The sequence below is a fragment of the Bufo bufo genome, chromosome 4 (genome assembly GCF_905171765.1).
Source record: "Bufo bufo chromosome 4, aBufBuf1.1, whole genome shotgun sequence".
Taxonomy (NCBI): domain Eukaryota; kingdom Metazoa; phylum Chordata; class Amphibia; order Anura; family Bufonidae; genus Bufo; species Bufo bufo.
This window is the reverse complement of record NC_053392.1, coordinates 511,464,655-511,485,402: the sequence shown is the minus strand read 5'-3', so window position 1 is coordinate 511,485,402 and position 20,748 is coordinate 511,464,655. Positions and strand designations below refer to the sequence as shown.

Below are 20,748 nucleotides of genomic sequence, written 5' to 3'. Positions count from 1 at the left end.
GTGCATGCAGGACTTTTGTCTCCGCTTAAAAATCATCTTCTGAGCGGAAACATAACGAACCCCATTATAGTCTATGGGGTCCTTAGGCTCCGTTTGACTCAGTTTGGCGTCAGTTAAGGACCCCATAGACTATAATGGGGTTCGTTATGTTTCCGCTCAGAAGATGATTTTTAGGCTACATTCAGACGTCAGTATTTTTCTATAATCCGATTTTCTGTCCGTTTTTTGCGGATCCGTTGTTCCTGAAAATGTTTCCGTATGTCATCCGTTTTTTGCGGATCCGCAAAAAACGGAAACATGTATAAATTTCAATAAGCAAATAAAGTTGTTTGGATTTCTTAAAAAAAATAAAATAATTAAAATGTAATTTCCAGGAACGGATTCCGTATAAAACGGATGACATACGGAATGACATCCGTTTTTCATCCGTTTTTTGCGGATCCATTGACTTTGTATTGTACCAGGATCCGATTTTTCAGGAAAAGAATAGGACATGTTTTATATTTAAACGGACATGCGGAACGGAGCAACGGAAACGGACAGCACACATTGTGCTGTCCGTTTTTTTCCAGGACCCATTGAAAATGAATGGGTCCAGATCTGGTCCAGATCTGTTCCAGAAAAAACGGAACAGATCAGGAAAGAAAAAACGGACGTGTGAATGGACCCTTAAGCGGAGACAAAAGTCCTGCATGCACAACTTTTGTCTCCGCTTAAAAATCATCTTCTGAGAGGAAACATAACGGACCCCATTATAGTCTATGGGGTCCTTAGGCTCCGTTTGACTCAGTTTGGCGTCAGTTATGTGCCTTTTCCGTCCTTTCCGTCCTCCTGCTCCTAAACGGAGAAGGAGAACGGAAAGCCTGAACGGTGATGTGAATGTAGCCTAAGGTTAAAACCATGGGCAGATCCACAGAATGCCAAATAAAAAATTCACAGGACACCCCTTACCAGCCTCACCTGCCCCTGTCTCTGTGATATAGCCATCTTATCTAAGAGAAAATCCATGGATCAGACATTTGTTTAACATGGCGTGTGTGGATTCATTCCTGTCCTACAGCGTCAGGCAAAAGTACGGACCAAAAGTGGTTCATGAGAATACAAGAGGTAGTGCAGATGGTGGATCGCATGGTATCGATGCACAACACGTAGGCATAGGTGTGATCCAACAGAACCAGGTACTGCAGGTTCACCCTTCAAGACTCCACAGAATACAAGGAGATTATGGAGAGGTCACAAGCCATGAATGGCTCATACAACCTGCCCGTCCTGTTCCCTCATGTTGCGGTTTTTCATTTGCACTGAAATATTTTCTTCAATGATAAATATCACCCTCCCTCCATTTTTCACCAGCCTAAGGAAATCACTGCAACGGACTAAATTCCTGGGTCCTTGCATATTGCTATACACATGGGAGGGGAAGGAGGAGAGTCTCTCTTATGGTTATATAAGAGACATTTCTGTTGTTTGCACATAATAATAAACTGCTGACATATTCAAGGAAGTTGTCCTAATAACTGTGCATGCGCATAGCGAGATCCTGTTACCATCTACTGGGTAAATAATAATTGTTAACACTTAGTCATCAGGACGTTTTCCATTTACTCAGCAGCCGTGCAATGGGCTCAGCTATGGCAGAGAAAGCACTACCAGACAGGTTACTGTATAGAATCCTACAACGTGAAGGCAACGTATACAATTCATCTTTTCATATTGTAGATTACAGAGTCTGTTTAGGCAAAGTGTGAAGCCCCTGACCCTATTATTATCAGGGATAACCCTAGCTCTAACCAAAAACTTTTTTATACATTTTATAGAAGAATTAGTTATTCTAAGGTCAGAGTAAAAATAACATTATTCCATACTTTATATATATATATATATATATATATATATATATATATATATATATAATTACAGTTCCACAGTAATACAACCATCATTATGAACGGATCCGGTTGTATTATCTTTAACATAGCCAAGACTGATCCGTAATGAATTCCATTGACAGTCAATGGGGGACAAAGCCGTTTTCTATTGTGTCTGAGAAAATGGATCCGTCTCCATTGACTTGCATTGTGGGTCATGCCGGCATGTTGCGGTTTGCTCTCCGGTATGGGAATGCAACCAAACGGAACGGAATGCACTTTGGAGCATTCCATCCTGTTCAGTTTTGTCCCCATTGACAATGAATGGGGACAAAACGGAAGCGTTTTTCTCCGGCACTGAGATCTTATGACGGATCTCAATACCGGAAAATGTAAACGCAAGTGTGAAAGTAGCCTTATGATAGCCCACTACTGACTAGATACTAGATCATTTACAGTAGGGCTGAAAAGATTACTCGATTTGAATCGAGTAATTCGACACAAAAAAATCCTCGATGCAAACAATTTGCATCAAGGATTCGCTTGTGTCATGTGACCACGGAGTGGGAGTGAAGCGCTTGCTATTACTCACCGCTCCGTGGTCACCTGTAATGTCCTTTGACAGCTTGTGTACTCCAATCATGGCAGGGTCTCCCTCTCGCCTTCAAGTACAATGTTCAGTACCAGAGAGTAGGCAGTTACACGGACACCTAGGCTGTAGTCCGCACAGTACAGGCAGTGCGCAGGATACTTTAGGCTCACAGCAAGAACCCGGCGCGGGAAATTGAAAACTGCATCTCAGAGCCAGTCAGGCGGCCAGTGACACCAGCTCAGTGTTCCTCCTCCAATGCTGCCCGTGCCCGAGATGAAGAGCGGCCGAATTCTCCACTGCTTGAGGCCGGGCGTCGTCTGTTCCTGGGAGCACTCTGACGTCATCGACGCAGGCGCAGTGGAGATGCCGGCGCAGTGAGCGGTCCAACAGTCGCTGCACCTGCGCCGAATACAGACGCACACGGCGCAGGCGCGAGAATTCCGCCGCGATGGAGGCTGTCAATCTAGAGGAGATGGGCGGGCTGGAGGGACGAGCTGGGCGGCAGACATGGCGAGTGGACGGAGCCTCTAGGTGCTGAAAAGACACCCCCATAGCACCTAGAGGCTCATTTGCATAGCAATAAAAGTTTGTTTTTTAGGGTAACCGCTGCAGAGAAAGGTATTACAATAGCATGGTTAGGTACAGCAGACACTAGCAGATCGCTAGTGTCAGACAGCTAATTAGGTCAAAATGTGGTGGTAGAAACCCTTTAAAGAAAAGTATCGGTACTCGTACTCGGTCTTAAAAAAATGGTATCGGGACATCCCTAACATTACTGAAAGCTGTTATTATAAGGTAATTACAGATCATTGACAGACTATGCCTAGCTCTAATAAACTAGCAAATCAAAAAATATGAGTTACCCTTTAAAGGGAATGCATCATCAGAAAATCAACTACTGCTTAAATCCCATTTTATGTTAAACACATTTTTAAAATTTATTGGTGATTTTTTAATTGTCCATGTCATTATCTTTATGTAAAATAAATTCCAAAAATCTTGCAGTTTTCACACAGACCACTAGGTTCAATAACATGCTCAGATTTTCTGATACAGGTAACTTTTCAGTAGTTATCTCATTATCATCACTGGCAAGATAACAATGACAAATATCACCTATATATTCAGATAACACAGGATCGACCAATAATATGCCCAGATTTCCAGTTCTGTACAGGTAACTTTTCAGTAGTTATCTTATTATCATCACAGGCAGGATAACAATGACAGATATCAACTATCTACACAGATAACACAGGATCCACCATTCACAGCTTATCTACTCCCTCCTGATATCTGCCCAGGTCACACAGCATGACAAAAAAACTCTCCCACAAAAGTCAATGAGGTCCTCTCCTGTCCACTGTGTCTATGGCTCATGTGGCTGCTCTCAAAGAACAGAAAGTCTTGACATATTTTAGGCCTAGTGGCCAGTATGAAAACTGCAGTATTTTAGGATATAAATAGTGGCATAAATTTTTTTATAAAAAAACCCCAAAATCCTATTATATGTTTACCATAAAAACGTGATCATTTTCTGATGACAAATTCCCTTTAAAGGGAGCTAAGAAAGGTGATGCCCTAATAATGTGGAATTAGTGGCTACATTTTTGCCCACTACAAGGCTTGCCAGATAAGAAGCTCAGCTGTCAGCAGCCCTGAAAGTTTTTAGTGCTTTTGCTTAAAGGGCATCTGTCAGCAGATTTGCACCTATGACACTGGCTGACCTGTTCCATGTGCACTTGGCAGCTGAAGGTATCTGTGTTGGTCCCATGTTTTATGTGCCCGCATTGCCGTTTTAACATCTATAAATGAGCCTTCAGCTGCCAAGCGGACATGTAACAGGTCAGCCAGTTTCACAGGTACAAATCTGCGTGCTGACAAATGCCCTTTAATTGCACCCACTAGTTCGTTGTACCTTGATAGATACCTCAAAAGGGGTTGTCCCATGAAAAATATTCTACAGTTTTCAAACCAGCACCTGGATCGGAATTCTTTTGTAATTAAAAATTTAGCATAGCTACTGAGTTATTCAATAAAATGTATCTGTATATCGCCCCCTGTTTGTTTTTTTTGTTATTTATTTGTCCTTCTCACTGATATGGTCACACATGCTCAGTTTCATCTTTCAACTGCCTCCTTAATAGGGAGAGAGCTGAGGCCCGCCCCCTGAGCTGCAGCAGAAAAGACACGCCCCCTGAGCTGCAGCAGAAAAGACACGCCCCCTGAGCTGCAGCAGAAAAGACATGCCCCCTGAGCTGCAGCAGAAAAGACACGCCCCCCGAGCTGCAGCAGAAAAGACACGCCCCCCGAGCTGCAGCAGAAAAGACACGCCCCCCGAGCTGCAGCAGAAAAGACACGCCCCCGAGCTGCAGCAGAAAAGACACGCCCCCTTAGCTGCAGCAGAAAAGACACTCCCCTTGAGCTGTCAGCTTGAGGTAAATCTAGCAGAGCAATGAATGGGGAGATCTCTGGATCCATGTGAGGTACAGGGCTGCTTCTAGCTTTGTCTGATTTTCATTTTTAACATTAGTCATGGGATAACCCCTTTAATAGAAACAGAACTGATGACAGGTAGATCAACGCAAAGCCTGTGTAGACCGGAGCTGGCCATACACTTTAGATAGCTCACAGCTTGTTCATCCGACATCCATTACTCCGGACACTAATATACACATGCACACTCCGGATAGTAAAATGTGCACGTGTTCACAATAGGGTGTAAGCCGCTGACAGACACATCTAGTGGTGGTATGTGGCATACTGAAATCCAACAAGATCAACCTGACTTTTCCCAAGATCTAGTACTGGGGACAGGACACCCCAGACATACACATTAGATGGCAAGTTCTACTGAAGTAGGTAATGGCCATCTTAAATGGGGTTTGTCCCATCACTACAACGTATAAGTAGATGTTTGATTAGCGGGATCCAATGGATTTGGCCCCAGTCGATCACAAGAACGGGGGACTGTGTTTCCCCATCTGAATGAAGTGGTGGACACACAAGAACCTATGCAAGGTAAGGAGAGGCTGGGCGGAACACCCTGAATCCCCTGGTCGATCCCCGCAGCACGAGCAACACAGGTGCGGAGGTACAAACGTGATCAAATGGAGCTGCCAAACAGGTGGTGCAACCGGAAAAGCAAATAGCCACAAATTCCACGAGATAGGAGAAGATAATAGGCGGCACTCACCCAGCAGTACCTACAAAATTCCTTTATTTCATCGGGGATACAGGGGCATACAGTCATCAAGCATGCACAGCGGCGACGGCCGTTTCGCGCAAGGCTGCGCTTCTTCAGGCCGCTGACGTCTCCTATCTCACACAAGAACTTATACCCGGCTATCTCCAGCATCCTGTAGAGTTAAGTAGAGAAGCAGAGGGATGTGTGTCTGCCACTGTATTCAAACAGGGGAACATAGGCCCCCTGTTCTTGTGAATGGAGAGGACCTAGAGAGTGGAACCAGGCAATCAGAAACGACCCCCCCCCCCCCCCCCCCCCCCCTTAGTCAAAACCTTCATCCAGCTCCACAGGGAGAAAAATGGCATCCTCTAATATATCATATACTTACTATGGATACATTGTAGCTGACAGTTTAGTATTAATAGGTCAGACATAGCTCTCACTACCAGCGTCAGGGAAGGTCCATTCCCTCTTCTGTTTTAGGCTACTTTCACACTTGCGTTGTTGTTTTCCGGTTTTGAGATCCGGCAGAGGATCTCAATACCGGAAAAATACGTTTCCGTTTAGTCCTCGTGCATTCTGAATGGAAAAGAGATCCGTTCAGGATGCATCAGGATGTCTTCCGTTCCGACAGCATTCCGTTTTGTGACCGGACACAAAATGGCTGCAAGCTGCAGTTTTGTGTACGGTCATAAAAACGTTAAAAAAAACGGATCCGACACTGAAAACAATGTAATTCAATGGTGTCGGATCCATTTTTTATGGAGCCTAAAAAACCAGGTCACCCATTGACTTTTAATGTATTTAGTGACGGATCCGTTTCTTTTCGGTTTTGATCTCACACAGCCGCATCCTAACGGAATAGATGTATCCTGATGTGCAAAATCAAAACGGATCAGTTTAATTCCAGCATTGAGATCCTCTGACGGATGTCAATACCGGAACTAACAACGCAAGTGTAAAAGTAGCCTTAGGAATTTATCACCAAGTGGAGGGGAACGGGGGAACAATCCCAAACCTTTCAGTGAGGTACATTTTCTATGTTCCCTCGTTTAGGCGCCATATTTTTTTGGGTTGAAAGAAACTTCTGTTATATCAGCAGCGTGCGTGCTAGTGACCCTTGCTTCAGGGGGAAACCACGGTACTGGGCAGATAAAACAAAATCTATCCAATCAATATTTTTGCACATTAGCAGGAAACTGCCCGTCAGCCCTCGAAAGACATTCAGCGGGGGTCTTTCAACAGAAAAAAATCTTTCCTCTTCAAAAATTCACAAGATTCTGCATCAAGATCTATAACAAATCACTGGAGAGTCTGAGAGACCCTGGGAGCTATGGATGTCGCCTACGATGTCACTGCTCCTATGACAGTAAATGATGGCAGTGGTGGATCTGTCACGTGTCGGACACCAACGATGCCTTATGGACCACATCAGGGTTCCATCGCGGTGTCAAACTGCAGGAATCTGTGATGATGGCTCCTAAAAGTGCCTTTAATGCAGATGAGAACACAGCCTAACACGTGAGAAGATAGAATAGAAGAATATCCTTACACATGCCCTTTATACACTTGGCTAGAAAAAAGTGAATGTATTCAGTGGGGTTAAAAGCATTTTCCCGGGAGTTCAATAGGTCAGGACAGGTCTTCATTATCTGATCGGTGGGGGTCTGACTCCCTGCAACCAATGTATTCGCTGTGTGACGGGACCATGGTGTTCCGGTGAGCGCTGCGTCCTCATCTTGGGCTAGTGATGTCATGTTCATCAGTCAATTGGCCTATTCAAGTGAATGGGGCTGAGCGGCAATACCAAGAACAGCCGTTATCCAATGGACGTCAATGTGCTTGGTACGCTGAGAGGAAGCCGCAGCAATCGCTTGCGCACCACGGCCCCTTTAAACAGCTGATTGGGGGTGCCAGAAGTCAGACCACCACAGATCTGATATAGGATAGGAAGCCATCAACGTAGAGGTTCCAGAAAACTCATAATGTTATTATGTAGCATATTTTTTGCCTTCATTTTCTATCTTTTCTCACTGCACATGACGAAGCCACGTGTCTATGCAGTGTATAAGAAGTAGAACAGCCGGCACTCCGTTGTGTAGTGAGCGGTGCGCGCGTCTAGGGTCGGCGTGCCCATCAATCCAGGTACAAAGAAGGACGGCACTCGCTACGATGAATGCAATATTATCTTTTTTAATTTCCACATGGAGGAACAAATTAAGTGACGCGTTTCGACTCAACAAACAAACGAGTCTTTGACAAAGACTCGTTTGTTTGTTGAGTCGAAACGCATCACTTAATCTGTTTCTCTATTTGGGAATGAAAAAAGATAATATTGCATTCATCGTAGCGAGTGCCGTCCTTCTTTTTACCTCTATGTAGTGTATGTCACAAATGCCTGAAGAAGGGGAGCACCCTTGAGGCGTCATGGTAGCATAGTCTTGTGCCCGGTCTGCCGCCGTCATTTGGCCTTTTTAAAAACATGGAGTTTGATATGTGTTGATTCCACTTTTTGAATAATGATGACATAAAGAAGATGTTAACATAATAGAACGGCCTCTTTTGTTGCTTGAAAAACATATATCTGCTAGTGACTTCACCCAGCCTAGTCCGACTGGTATCACAGCCACTGCTGCCATAGTCATAAGAAGATATTAGGCAAAATGTGCAATCTGTGGCTGGCTGGAAGCTCCTGTCTATTACTTAGGTCAATAACCTCCATTGCAGGTCAGCAAATATACAGGCGACGGAGCTACACAAACATTATTTAACCAGATTTAAGCCTTGTGTAATAGTCGGCTGAGTGAATTCTGTTTAGTCAGAAGTTTCCATCTGAGCACAGGATTACCACTGCGAAAGTGTAACTTTGAAAGAATCTTTTAAGCTGACTTAATTTTTCAGACTTTTCGGACATATAAAACGGTATGATTACTGTAAGGCAGGGAAAGATATCATGTGGCGATATTATAGACTTGTATCCGTACACTGTACTATGGTAAGAGCTGCTGAAAGTTTTTTATACGGATGTCCGCTCAAGAACAGCAAATGGTTAATTCAAGTACATTACAAACGTTCATCAATTTAGCTCTTGGATTTAACGCCGAAAAAATATTGGAATATCCTTTTGTCTAAAAAGGCTTACACCGCAGCGTATATTTTATTAAACCTGAAAACCATGACATGAAATGAATCGATTTACATACAATTCTATAAAAATCTATATAAATCGGCCTCATATTTGGCCGTCCTATGGGAATGATACCAATAAGGCACCGATGTATATATATGCCTATGTATTATTGCTTGAAATAACGTAGAGTGTGAATCCCATCGGGATCAGGGACCGATATTGGCAAATGCGGTTTGTGTACAACGCCGTGGAATACGTTGGTGCTATATAACTAGTGGTTAATAAGTATGACAGTTTAACTGTCTTTGTCGATCGAGATCACTCGCCATTAAAGCCAGAGGAAAAAAGTGCCGACAAGTGTAAAAGCGAAGGACAAACTCTCCAAAACAACAATCCCAAGGTACACGGCCTCACCTCAAGCACTCGATCAGCTCCTCTTCATGACGGACGCTGAATTCTGTCTGTACCATCTCCTGTTTCAATTCCCCGATCTCTGTGGCAATGGTGTCAATGAGCTGAGGAAGGACAAAACACACTGACGTGAGTTGGTTGGAGAGGGGCGTGCTCTGTAACCTCCGGCAGGTTTAGTCACTCCGTGGTGAGGAGGCTGTCGTGATTGAGAAGCTGCACGCCCTCGACTTCCCCAAATTCAGAGGCAGAGGACGCAGCACAGGAAACATTCCCGAGTACACAGCATAGACAGAGTTAATAATTAGAAATGAAAGAACACTTGTACTAGGATGTGACCTGCCAAAAACCAACATCACAGTACATCATTATACAGTAAAAGCATACAACAATACTCAAAAAAGTGTCCAGTTTGTAAAAATTGTCAAATTGTCAATTTGTGTAAATTGTCAATTCAAGTGATTTTTCCCAAGAATGTAATTATTCGGACCTGGTTGGTTGGACATTGCCATAATGTAACCACATGACGGCGCAGCACCGGGACTCCCTCCTCGTGGTTCTACTGAAGCTTAGGTCACTACTGGGTGCCAGGGTGTCTACATTTGATTCAGGGGAACCGCAAGGGGGTCTGGGTGTTGTGCCTGCAATGAACGCGAAATGTGTCTATATTGCAGTCATGTGATTAATGAGGTCCGGCTAAAAGTTTTATTTGAAAACCCCCTACATCAAGTAAAGTTTAACCCTTGTACGATATTAGGGATTGCATTATGAGCCTATAACTTATTATTATTAAAGGAGTTAGGCTGCTTTCGCACTAGCGGCACGGACCTCCGGTAGGCTGTTCCATCGGGTGAACAGCCTGTCGGATCCGTCCTGCCGCTAGTAAACGTGTGCCCCCGGACTGCCGCTCCGTCCCCATTGACTATAATGGGGGTGGTGCAGAGTTCCAGCGGAGGCACGGCAGCGCACGGCGAGAGGCTGCCGGAATAAATGTCGGACATGTCGTAGTTTTATTCCGGCAGCCTCAGCCAGAACTCCGCCCCCATTATAGTCAATGGGGACGGAGCGGCAGTCCGGGGGCACACGTTCACTAGCGGCAGGATGGATCCGACAGGCTGTTCACCCGATGGAACAGCCTACCAAAGGTCCGTGCCGCTAGTGCGAAAAAAGGGGTTGTCCGGGCTATATATATATATATATATATATATATATTAGCTTTGCTCGGGTATATTTCATCTATTTCATTTAATGTTTGTGTGTGTCGTTAAGATATCAACACTATCCACTATAACAGTGACATATACAGCACCCCGCCCCCAAAACAGTGACCTCCACAGCCCCCCACCACTTAACACTGACCCCCCCACAGTGCCTCGTCCCTTAAAATTGGACCTCCGCAGCAGCCCACCCCCTTAACTTTGACCTTTACAGCAGCCTTCCCCTTTAACAATGACTTTCACAGCATACCACCCCCTTGACAGTGACCTCCACAGGGGCCCTCCCCTTTAACAGTGGCCTTTACTGGATCGGGGGCGTGTCCTTTTGAACAGCTTACTCTAAGACAGCAGCACTGTACTGTCTGAGTGTGACCTGCAGGGAGAAAGTCACCCTCCCTCCCACCCCTGCAGCTGACAGAAGTTGATTTGTACCTTCATTTTTTTAAAATCCCTGTCGGCTAAGGAGTGGAGCGAGCGTGGACTAACCAGATACGGGCGTGGCTTAGCGGGACCTAGAAGTTGATTTTTAACTTCATTTTTTCAATCTGAGTCGGCTGAGGAGTGGGAGGGGGCGTGGCCTAACCAGATCGGGGCCGTGTCCTTTTGAAAAGCTCACTCTAAGGGTCCATTCACACGTCCGTAGAATGGGTCCGCATCCATTACGCAATTATGTGGAACAGGTGCAGACCCATTCATTCTCTATGGGGCCGGAAGACATGCGGACAGCACACAGTGTTCTCTCCGCATCCGCATTTCCGGAGCGCGGACCCGATCTTCCGGTCTGCAGCTCCGGGAAAAAAATAGAGCATGTCCTATTCTTGTCCGCAATTACGGACAAGAATAGGCATTCTATGGGGGTGCTGGCCGGGTGTATTGTGGATCTGCAATGCACTACGGACGTCTGAGTGGAGCCTAAGTGAGTGTGAGCTGCAGGGAGAAAGTCTCCCTTCCTCCCACCTCTGCAGCTGACAGAAGTAGATTTTTACCTTCACTTTTTCAATTCCTGTCGGCTCAGGAGTGGGAGGGGCCTAGTTTAACCAGATAAGGGGTGTGGCTTATCGGGACCTGGAGGAGGGGTTTTAAGTCTTTTGAGGGTGGACACATTGTGTCAGGGGGCGTGTCTGGGCTCCTTCCTGCAAGAGTGACGCCCCTCTGGGCTCCTTACTGCCTCATTTGCATACCAAATAAACTGGATTTTCAGATGATAAAAACATCTATTGCTGGAACAAAGGCACATCTTGAAATAAGGCACTAAGTGCTATTAGGCCATGGCTTTACTTCAATAGCAATTATCCTGGTGACAGATTTCCTTAAAACTCCTCTACAGCAGTGAAGATAAATGGCTGGGTTGTTATGGAAACCTGGAGTAAAACTGTATATGTGGAGGCTGAAGGACCTGCGAGCATCTATTGGCTGATAAGGGTCATGTGACCAGGCTTCTATTGGCTAATGCATTTTTTTGGGAATATCTCGGGAACGGTACGTGCAAGAGAGCCGAGACCTGGTCTAAAACCTTCCCGGACACCTGATGTACATGTGTGCCAAATTTCGTGATTGTAAATGCGACAGTGCGGATTCCTTTAGCGGACATACACACACACACACACACACACACAGCTTTAAATATTAGATTGATGACCTATCCTCAGTGCATCAATATCAGATCGGCAGGGATCCAACTAACTCCCATCATCCACACTGATCAGATGTTTGAAGGAGCTGTGTCACTTGTGTACGTGCTGCGTCCTCTTCAATGGTGACCTGCACGCCATCTTCCGTGTAGCAGCGTTGCACTTAGAACTGCTTGTCCCATTTAAGTGAACATCTGCAGCCCGGACAACCCCTTTAGGGTGCATTCACACGACCGTATGTTTGCTCCGCATCCAATCCACATTTTTTGCCGATAGGATGCGGACCTATTCATTTCAATGGGTCAGCAAAAAAGTCTGCATCCGTATGTCCATCCCAAAGTCCCGCAAAAAAGATAGAACATGTCCTATTCTTGTCCATTTTGTGGGCAAGGATAGGCATTGTTACAGTGGATCCGCAAAAAAAATACAAAATACATATGGTCGTGTGAATGCCCCCTAAATGTCCTTTTTATATGGACTGATGTTTCAAACAATTATCAGGAATGATAATTGCCTGATCGTCAGGAGAGATGAGGGCTGCATTTACATGCAGCAATCACCTCCACTGTATGGGGACAAGTGATCGCTATAGTGAAAGCTTGGAGAATCTCTCTTTATACAGGACGATCTCCTGCTATTAAATGCCGATTTTTTGTGCTAAAATATATGATCAGCCAATGAATGAGCATCTGCTTGTTTATCGGCTGATCGCTGGCACCTTTAGGTTCACCAAAAATCAGGAATGAGTGTTTCTACAAACATTCATCCCCAATAATTGACTTGATGATCACTGCATGTAAAGGTCCTTAATTCAGGAATTCAGGTAAAGTGTAAATTCCCTGCAGCATGTTATAGAGCAGGAGAAGCTGGGCAGATTGATAGTTTTATGGGAAAAGATTCAGTAAAACTTGTAATTTATACATTAATATCTATGCTTTATACACCTATCGGTACAGGAGGGAGGGGTTATCAGTGATTGACAGCATTGTGTGCATACAGACACAGCTGTCAGTCACTGATAACCCCGCCCTCTGTACCAATAGGTCTTCACAGGAGGTGAAAAAAACTAAAATATAAATGTATAAAATTACAGGTTTTACTGAATCTTTTCCCACAACAATAAATATCAATCTGCTCTGCTCCTCCTGCGCTATAACATGGTGCTTTCAGATTGAATTGTATTTTGTGGTTACAGATCCTCTTTAACAGAGTCCCTTGAGGAAAGAAGGAAGAGGGTGGATACGACTAAAACCTTTAAATATGTTAAAGGTTTAAATAAGGTTCAGGAAGGAAGTGTTTTTGATAAGAAACTGAACTCACGAACAAGGGGGTACAATCTGAAATTAGATGGGGGGGGGGGATCAGATTCAATAACAGAAAATATAATTTTACTGAATGAGCAATAGATGTGTGTGTATATATATTCAAAGAGAAAGAATACTATAAGGGTAGACTCGATGGACCATGTGGTCTTTTCTGTCATGATTTTCTATTAACAAAAAAAAATAAATCGGATTCCTGCACCGGTAGGTAAAAGAAACTCTCCAAAAACTATTCTGGAGAGTGGAATACTTGCTCAAGTTGTTATAATTATCCTCAGAAATAACTGAATACAATTTCAAGGTCAAATTGATCTCAGCAAAGTGATCATTAACTTGTACCATAAAGACCTACTAAAGAGCCATACACAGCTGCACCTATTAAAATGGACTATGTCACAAAGAGGTGTTCATGTCTATAAAATCGCCCCTCGAGTTACCCTACTGTCGGCACTGAGAGCAGCACTAAAACACAGTCTGGACTGCTGCGCTGTTGTTAGGGTACTCCCACACTAGCGTTATTCTTTTCTGGTATTGAAATCCGGTAAAGGGTCTCAATACCGGAATAAAACGCATCAGTTTTGTCCTAATGCATTCTGAATGGAAAGCAATCTGTTCAGTATGCATCAGGATGTCTTCTGTTCCATCCCTTGTACGGTATTTGACCGGACAAAATACCGCAGCATACGGCTGTATTTTTTCTGCACAAAATCCCGGAACACTACTGCACTTGCCCGATGCAGCATTAATTTCCATTGAAATGTATTAATGCCCGATCCGGTACCAAGTGCTCAGGAAATTGCAGCATCACCGGACCCGGTTTTCCGGTCTGCGCATGCGCAGTTCTTTCTAGCTTTGAAAAAATTAAATACTGGATCCGTTATTCCGGATGATACTGGAAAAACAGATCCAGTATTTCAATAAATAAGTCTAACGGATCCGGAAAAAACAGATAACCGTTTGCATACGGATTTCCGGATCCGGCAGGCAGTTTCGGCAACGGAACTGCCTGCCGGATTCTAACAACGATAGTATGAACGTACCCTAACATAAAGGAGAGGACTCCTGTGCGCATGTACGACAGTCCTGACAGTGGAGGAATGGGGAAGCCACAGGAAAATAAAACCTATCAATCAGCACTCTATGGCCCTGATTTATCATACCTTCACTCCAGAATTCTGGCATCAAAAAGGTTGTAAAATAGGGCTTTTGCGACTTTTTTGCACTCGCGCAAAAATTTGCGACTTTTTACATGCACTTCAGCAAAATTTTGCGACTTTTTGCATTTTTACACCACTCACTGGAGTTTTGTTATATGGGCGGGAAAGTGGGTGTGGTTAGCTATGTTAATGAGATTCACTCCAGATTTATCATTGCGACTTTTTGAAAAAGTTGTACTCTCACTCCAGGAGAAGGGTGGAGTAGGAAAACTGGAGCAGCTTCTCTAGACAGAAGTGTTAGCTTTAAGGACCAGCCAAATTTATCAAAGAACCTGTGACCATTTGATAAATGTGGCACAAAGTACTCCAACACCGACTGGAGCAAAACTGACTTTAAATATTCTCCTAATGATAAATCCCCCCCCTTTATCTGCAGTACTGCTCATGTCCAAGATTGTGGCGACAGATTCCCTTTTAAATATAAATGAATAAAATACAAGTTTTACTGAATCTTTTCTCACAAACCTATATATCAAGATGTTCATCTCCTCCTGCTCTATAACATGCTGCCGGCACATCAGACACTATGCTTAATGTCACAGGTCCCCTTTAAAAGGCTAAACCGGTTAGTCTGTGTAACTCTAGGATCTGGTCCGTCCCAAAGGACTCATCTGCTCAGCCCATAGACGACTATAGTGACGAGGCAGTACTGAAGTCACACCATTCCCCATTACAAACTCCTGTATTATCTGTCTCATTCACACGTCAGTGTTTGGTCAGTGATTTCTATCAGTGATTGTGAGCCAAAACCAGGACTGGAGCCTCCACAGACATGAGGTATAAGCTAAAGATCTGCACCGGTTCTGTGTTTAGACCTGAATCTGGCTTTGGCTCAAAATCACTGACGTGTGAACGAGCCCTTAGGGGAAGAACCTCTTTAAAGTTGGTCTACAGTGCAGACTAAGATTTTGCAAAAATAAGCCAAGTTTGCCATGAACCACAAAAAAAATTCATAAAACTTTTCCACCTGTTAACAACATAAAAACGTGTAGAGACCTTTCTAACCGATTTTCTAACCTCCGTGTAGCATAAGTTATACTTATTTATGGCCATAAACTGATGAACGTACAATAGAACTTCCTGGGCATTGTTCTCTCATCCCCTTTTCCAGGGTGATTTCCTGTTGTAGAATACTAGGAACTTAGATATCTCAAAAGCCTGAGGATGAATGATTTCAAGGGAAATAATTCATAAAGTGAAAGCATTTAAAATCCGTCAATATAAAGAGAATCCCCCTGCAACATACACAAGGAAGTCTACAAATGGGCTACACAACCGAACACATCAACGGATTTCAAGTCCTAGTAAAGACAACTGTTATAATGCTGCACACAGAGCCACCACCAGGCCATTACTAGGAACTGCACCACAATACCTTACCAAACGGCACTCTCAGACACAGGGTGTTGCTATGGCTGATTTTGGGAAAATTGGGAAAAGGTGCCTTAAAGCCTGTCTTGAATGAAGAAATACTGTAAATTATAATTACCAGATTTCTGCTGATGCAGGGATTTATTCTGATTGCTATATCCGGCACCGGCTAATTCATTTTCACTGCTGTCTCATCAAGGTTGTTTTGTCTTCCTGGATCAATGCTGCAGGAGTGTAGGATAAACTAGCTGGACCTACAGTACAGACCAAAAGTTTGGACACACCTTCTCATTCAAAGAGTTTTCTTTATTTTCATGACTATGAAAATTGTAGATTCACACTGAAGGCATCAAAACTATGAATTAACACATGTGGAATTATATACATAACAAACAAGTGTGAAACAACTAAAATATGTCATATTCTAGGTTCTTCAAAGTAGCCACCTTTTGCTTTGATTACTGCTTTGCACACTCTTGGCATTCTCTTGATGAGCTTCAAGAGGTAGTCCCCTGAAATGGTTTTCACTTCACAGGTGTGCCCTGTCAGGTTTAATAAGTGGGATTTCTTGCCTTATAAATGGGGTTGGGACCATCAGTTGCGTTGAGGAGAAGTCAGGTGGATACACAGCTAATAGTCCTACTGAATAGACTGTTAGAATTTGTATTATGGCAAGAAAAAAGCAGCTAAGTAAAGAAAAATGAGTGGCCAGTCAGTCGAAAAATTGGGAAAACTTCAAAAGTAAGGGCTATTTGACCATGAAGGAGAGTGATGGGGTGCTGCGCCAGATAACCTGGCCTCCACAGTCACCGAACCTGAACCCAATCGAGATGGTTTGGGGTGAGCTGAACCGCAGAGTGAAGGCAAAAGGGCCAACAAGTGCTAAGCATCTCCGGGAACTCCTTCAAGACTGTTGGAAGACCATTTCAGGGGACTACCTCTTGAAGCTCATCAAGAGAATGCCAAGAGTGTGCAAAGCAGTAATCAAAGCAAAAGGTGGCTACTTTGAAGAACCTAGAATATGACATATTTTAGTTGTTTCACACTTGTTTGTTATGTATATAATTCCACATGTGTTAATTCATAGTTTTGATGCCTTCATAGTCATGAAAATAAAGAAAACTCTTTGAATGAGAAGGTGTGTCCAAACTTTTGGTCTGTACTGTATGTCAACTATGTCAACCTTTTTAACTTAGCAAGTCACCAGAGAAAACCTGTGCAGACATTAAGCCAACAAAAAATGTTGGGAGATTTCAGCTCTGAAGTCCAGAGAATTGTAATGCAGCTTTAAGTTCTAATACATGCTGCAACTCAGGATAAGGGTTTATTCACACATCCGTAGTTCTGGGTCCGCATCTGTTCCGCAATTTTGCGGAAAGAGTACGGACCCATTCATTTCAACGTGGCTGCAAAAGATGCGGACAGCAAACCACGTGCTGTCTGCATCTGTAGTTCAGTTCCGCAGCCCCACAAAAAAAGATAGAGCATGTCCTATTCCTGCCCACAATCGTGGATAAGAAGAAGCAGTTGTATCATAGGGCCAGCCATGTGCGGTCAGCAAAATGCGGAACCCACGCGGCCGTTATCCGTGTTTTGCGGATCTGCAATTTGAGGACCGCAAAACAGTTACGGACATCAGAATTGACCCTTAGTACAAGATAAGGAAACAAATATATTAAAATATTATCTGTAAAGTTTCTCAACTTTGTATGTATGCTAAAAGGGTGGGGAAGAGTGTTAAGCAGGCATGGGATTCAGCCAGTTCCCTCCAGTTCTCCTGATCTGGTTGTTAAAATTACAACTGGATCGGAGAACCGTGTTACCAGCTGAGTCCCGATCCGGTGCTCTGGCGGCGGCAGGGCAGCTGGAGAGGTTCATTTTCATTGCTTCTCGCGCCGCTGATAGTTTAGCTCCTTTTAGTTGGGTGGTATGTGTGGTGTAGTGTATATATGGTGTATTTATGTATGTGCGTTGCATATATATGGTGCATGTATATGTAAACATGTCGTGGCGCCGCATGTTTGCCATTGAGTAGTGAACCTGTTGTTAAAAGTTTGAATCCCACCCCTGGGGTTAAGGCTAGCAAAGCGGAGCATGGATCTTAACTTTTTTTTATGTCACTGTAAGTTTACTTTCACAGGTTTGTTACTTAGGATTTTTCTGGGTGCAGAGCACTTTTGGGTGTCGCTCCTCAAGATCTGAAGGGCAGAAGAAGATGATACAGCTGTGGCGCAAACGAGGTAAGTAATAAACTTGAACAGTTGTCCGGTTGTTTAGGAAACGCGTTATGGAAGAGAGGGTTAAACAATCCCCTCAGCCGGAGTACGGTTCCTGAAGGTCTGGACGGAGAGATGTTGTGTGGATATCAGGTTCCTCACCCATCTCAACACTGGCTCCCACTTCTGAGGGAGCTAAACCTTCGACTTGTGGTTCTTGGTGGATGCTGGAGTGGCAGCTCAGCCAGAAGCAAAATCGGGTTTGCATAAGCTTTGGTGAAGACGGGCTACCGATCCCTGACCTCTGCAGGGCCTCATGACGGCTTTTGAGTCAAGAGTGGGGACTGTGTCTCCAAATTAGGGACACTTAGGATGTATGCATGCTGACCCGTATCTACAACATGTAATATACTTAGTTATTATCAGTTTAGATCTGTCAGCGCCTTATATAATTACACTCTGTTGCTATTTGTGTAAGAGGATCTTCTAAAGTTCTGAGACATGGCTGTGTTCTGCTTACATCCTTCCTGCTGTTTCCTGCTACTGTACAGATAGTCTTTGGAGAAAGTCCAAGTGACAAGAAAAAATGAAAAGAAGAAGAATGAGCTGCATGCTTAAAATAATGATCGGATACAAAAATACAGTTGCCAAAAGAAATTCTAAAGGAAGCAGATTTCAAACTTTACTTGTCAAGAAGAACACATAAGACATCCTGCTTCCAATGTTAAACAATGGCCGAATGACGGCATTTATTTATGAAGAAACGCATTTACATAAAGCACACAACAGAATGCAGTTAAGGGGGATCGGGCGCCAGTTTTATGCTGTGCTATCTGCTGGCAGCATAACCTGGTGACATATACCTGAGCAAAAGCTGGCTCACCTACTTCAACTGATCCAGTTGTTTTGCTAAAATATGTATTAGGGTACTTTCACACTAGTGGCAGGGCACTCCGGCAGGCTGTCCCGAAGGGTGAACAGCCTGTCGGATCCGTCCTGCCGCTAGTTCACGTGTGCCCCCGGACTGCCGCTCCGTCCCGATTGACTATAATGGGGGCGGGGCGGAGTTCGGACGGCAGCCAGTCTAAAAGTACTGCATGCAGTACTTCTAGTCCGACCTCCACTTGGCGTGCGCTGCAGCCAGAACTCCGCCCCCGCCCCCATTATAGTCAATCGGGACGGAGCGGCAGTCCGGGGGCACACGTGAACTAGCGGCAGGAAGGATCCGACAAGCTGTTTACCAGCCGGAACAGCCTGCCGGAGTCCCCTGCCACTAGTGTGAAAGTACCCTTATCAGCCAAGCACTAGAGACCGCTCAATAAAGAAAACAACCTCTGTCTGTCCATGCCACTTTTGGGCTTTAGAACTACATAAAATATTTGCACTCTGGAATGTTTTGCTTTTTTTTTTTACACTGCGTGCAGAATTATTAGGCAAATGAGTATTTTGACCACATCATCCTCTTTATGCATGTTGTCTTACTCCAAGCTGTATAGGCTCGAAAGCCTACTACCAATTAAGCTTATTAGGTGATGTGCATCTCTGTAATGAGAAGGGGTGTGGTCTAATGACATCAACACCCTATATCAGGTGTGCATAATTATTAGGCAACTTCCTTTCCTTTGGCAAAATGGGTCAAAAGAAGGACTTGACAGGCTCAGAAAAGTCAAAAATAGTGAGATATCTTGCAGAGGGATGCATCACTCTTAAAATTGCAAAGCTTCTGAAGCGTGATCATCGAACAATCAAGCGTTTCATTCAAAATAGTCAACAGGGTCGCAAGAAGCGTGTGGAAAAACCAAGGCGCAAAATAACTGCCCATGAACTGAGAAAAGTCAAGCGTGCAGCTGCCAAGATGCCACTTGCCACCAGTTTGGCCATATTTCAGAGCTGCAACATCACTGGAGTGCCCAAAAGCACAAGGTGTGCAATACTCAGAGACATGGCCAAGGTAAGAAAGGCTGAAAGACGACCACCACTGAACAAGACACACAAGCTGAAACGTCAAGACTGGGCCAAGAAATATCTCAAGACTGATTTTTCTAAGGTTTTATGGACTGATGAAATGAGAGTGAGTCTTGATGGGCCAGATGGATGGGCCCGTGGCTGGATTGGTAAAGGGCAGAGAGCTCCAGTCCGACTCAGACGCCAGCAAGGTGGAGGTGGAGTACTGGTTTGGGCTGGTATCATCAAAGATGAGCTTGTGGGGCCATTTCGGGTTGAGGATGGAGTCAAGCTCAACTCCCAGTCCTACTGCCAGTTTCTGGAAGACACCTTCTTCAAGCAGTGGTACAGGAAGAAGTCTGCATCCTTCAAGAAAAACATGATTTTCATGCAGGACAATGCTCCATCACACGCGTCCAAGTACTCCACAGCGTGGCTGGCAAGAAAGGGTATAAAAGAAGAAAATCTAATGACATGGCCTCTTTGTTCACCTGATCTGAACCCCATTGAGAACCTGTGGTCCATCATCAAATGTGAGATTTACAAGGAGGGAAAACAGTACACCTCTCTGAACAGTGTCTGGGAGGCTGTGGTTGCTGCTGCACGCGATGTTGATGGTGAACAGATCAAAACACTGACAGAATC

The 20,748-nt window shown here is 44.2% G+C and overlaps 1 protein-coding gene across 2 annotated transcripts in view; it reads right to left on the bottom strand.

Annotated features, from left to right (window-relative positions):
• RIN2 (Ras and Rab interactor 2) overlaps nucleotides 1-20,748 on the bottom strand; it is a 173,728-nt gene that overhangs the window by 77,300 nt on the left and 75,680 nt on the right. For both annotated transcript variants that reach the window (XM_040429688.1, XM_040429689.1), the window contains exon 3: nucleotides 9,192-9,292. In XM_040429688.1, the coding sequence (XP_040285622.1) occupies nucleotides 9,192-9,292 (101 nt within the window). The remainder of the gene's footprint in view (nucleotides 1-9,191; nucleotides 9,293-20,748) is intronic.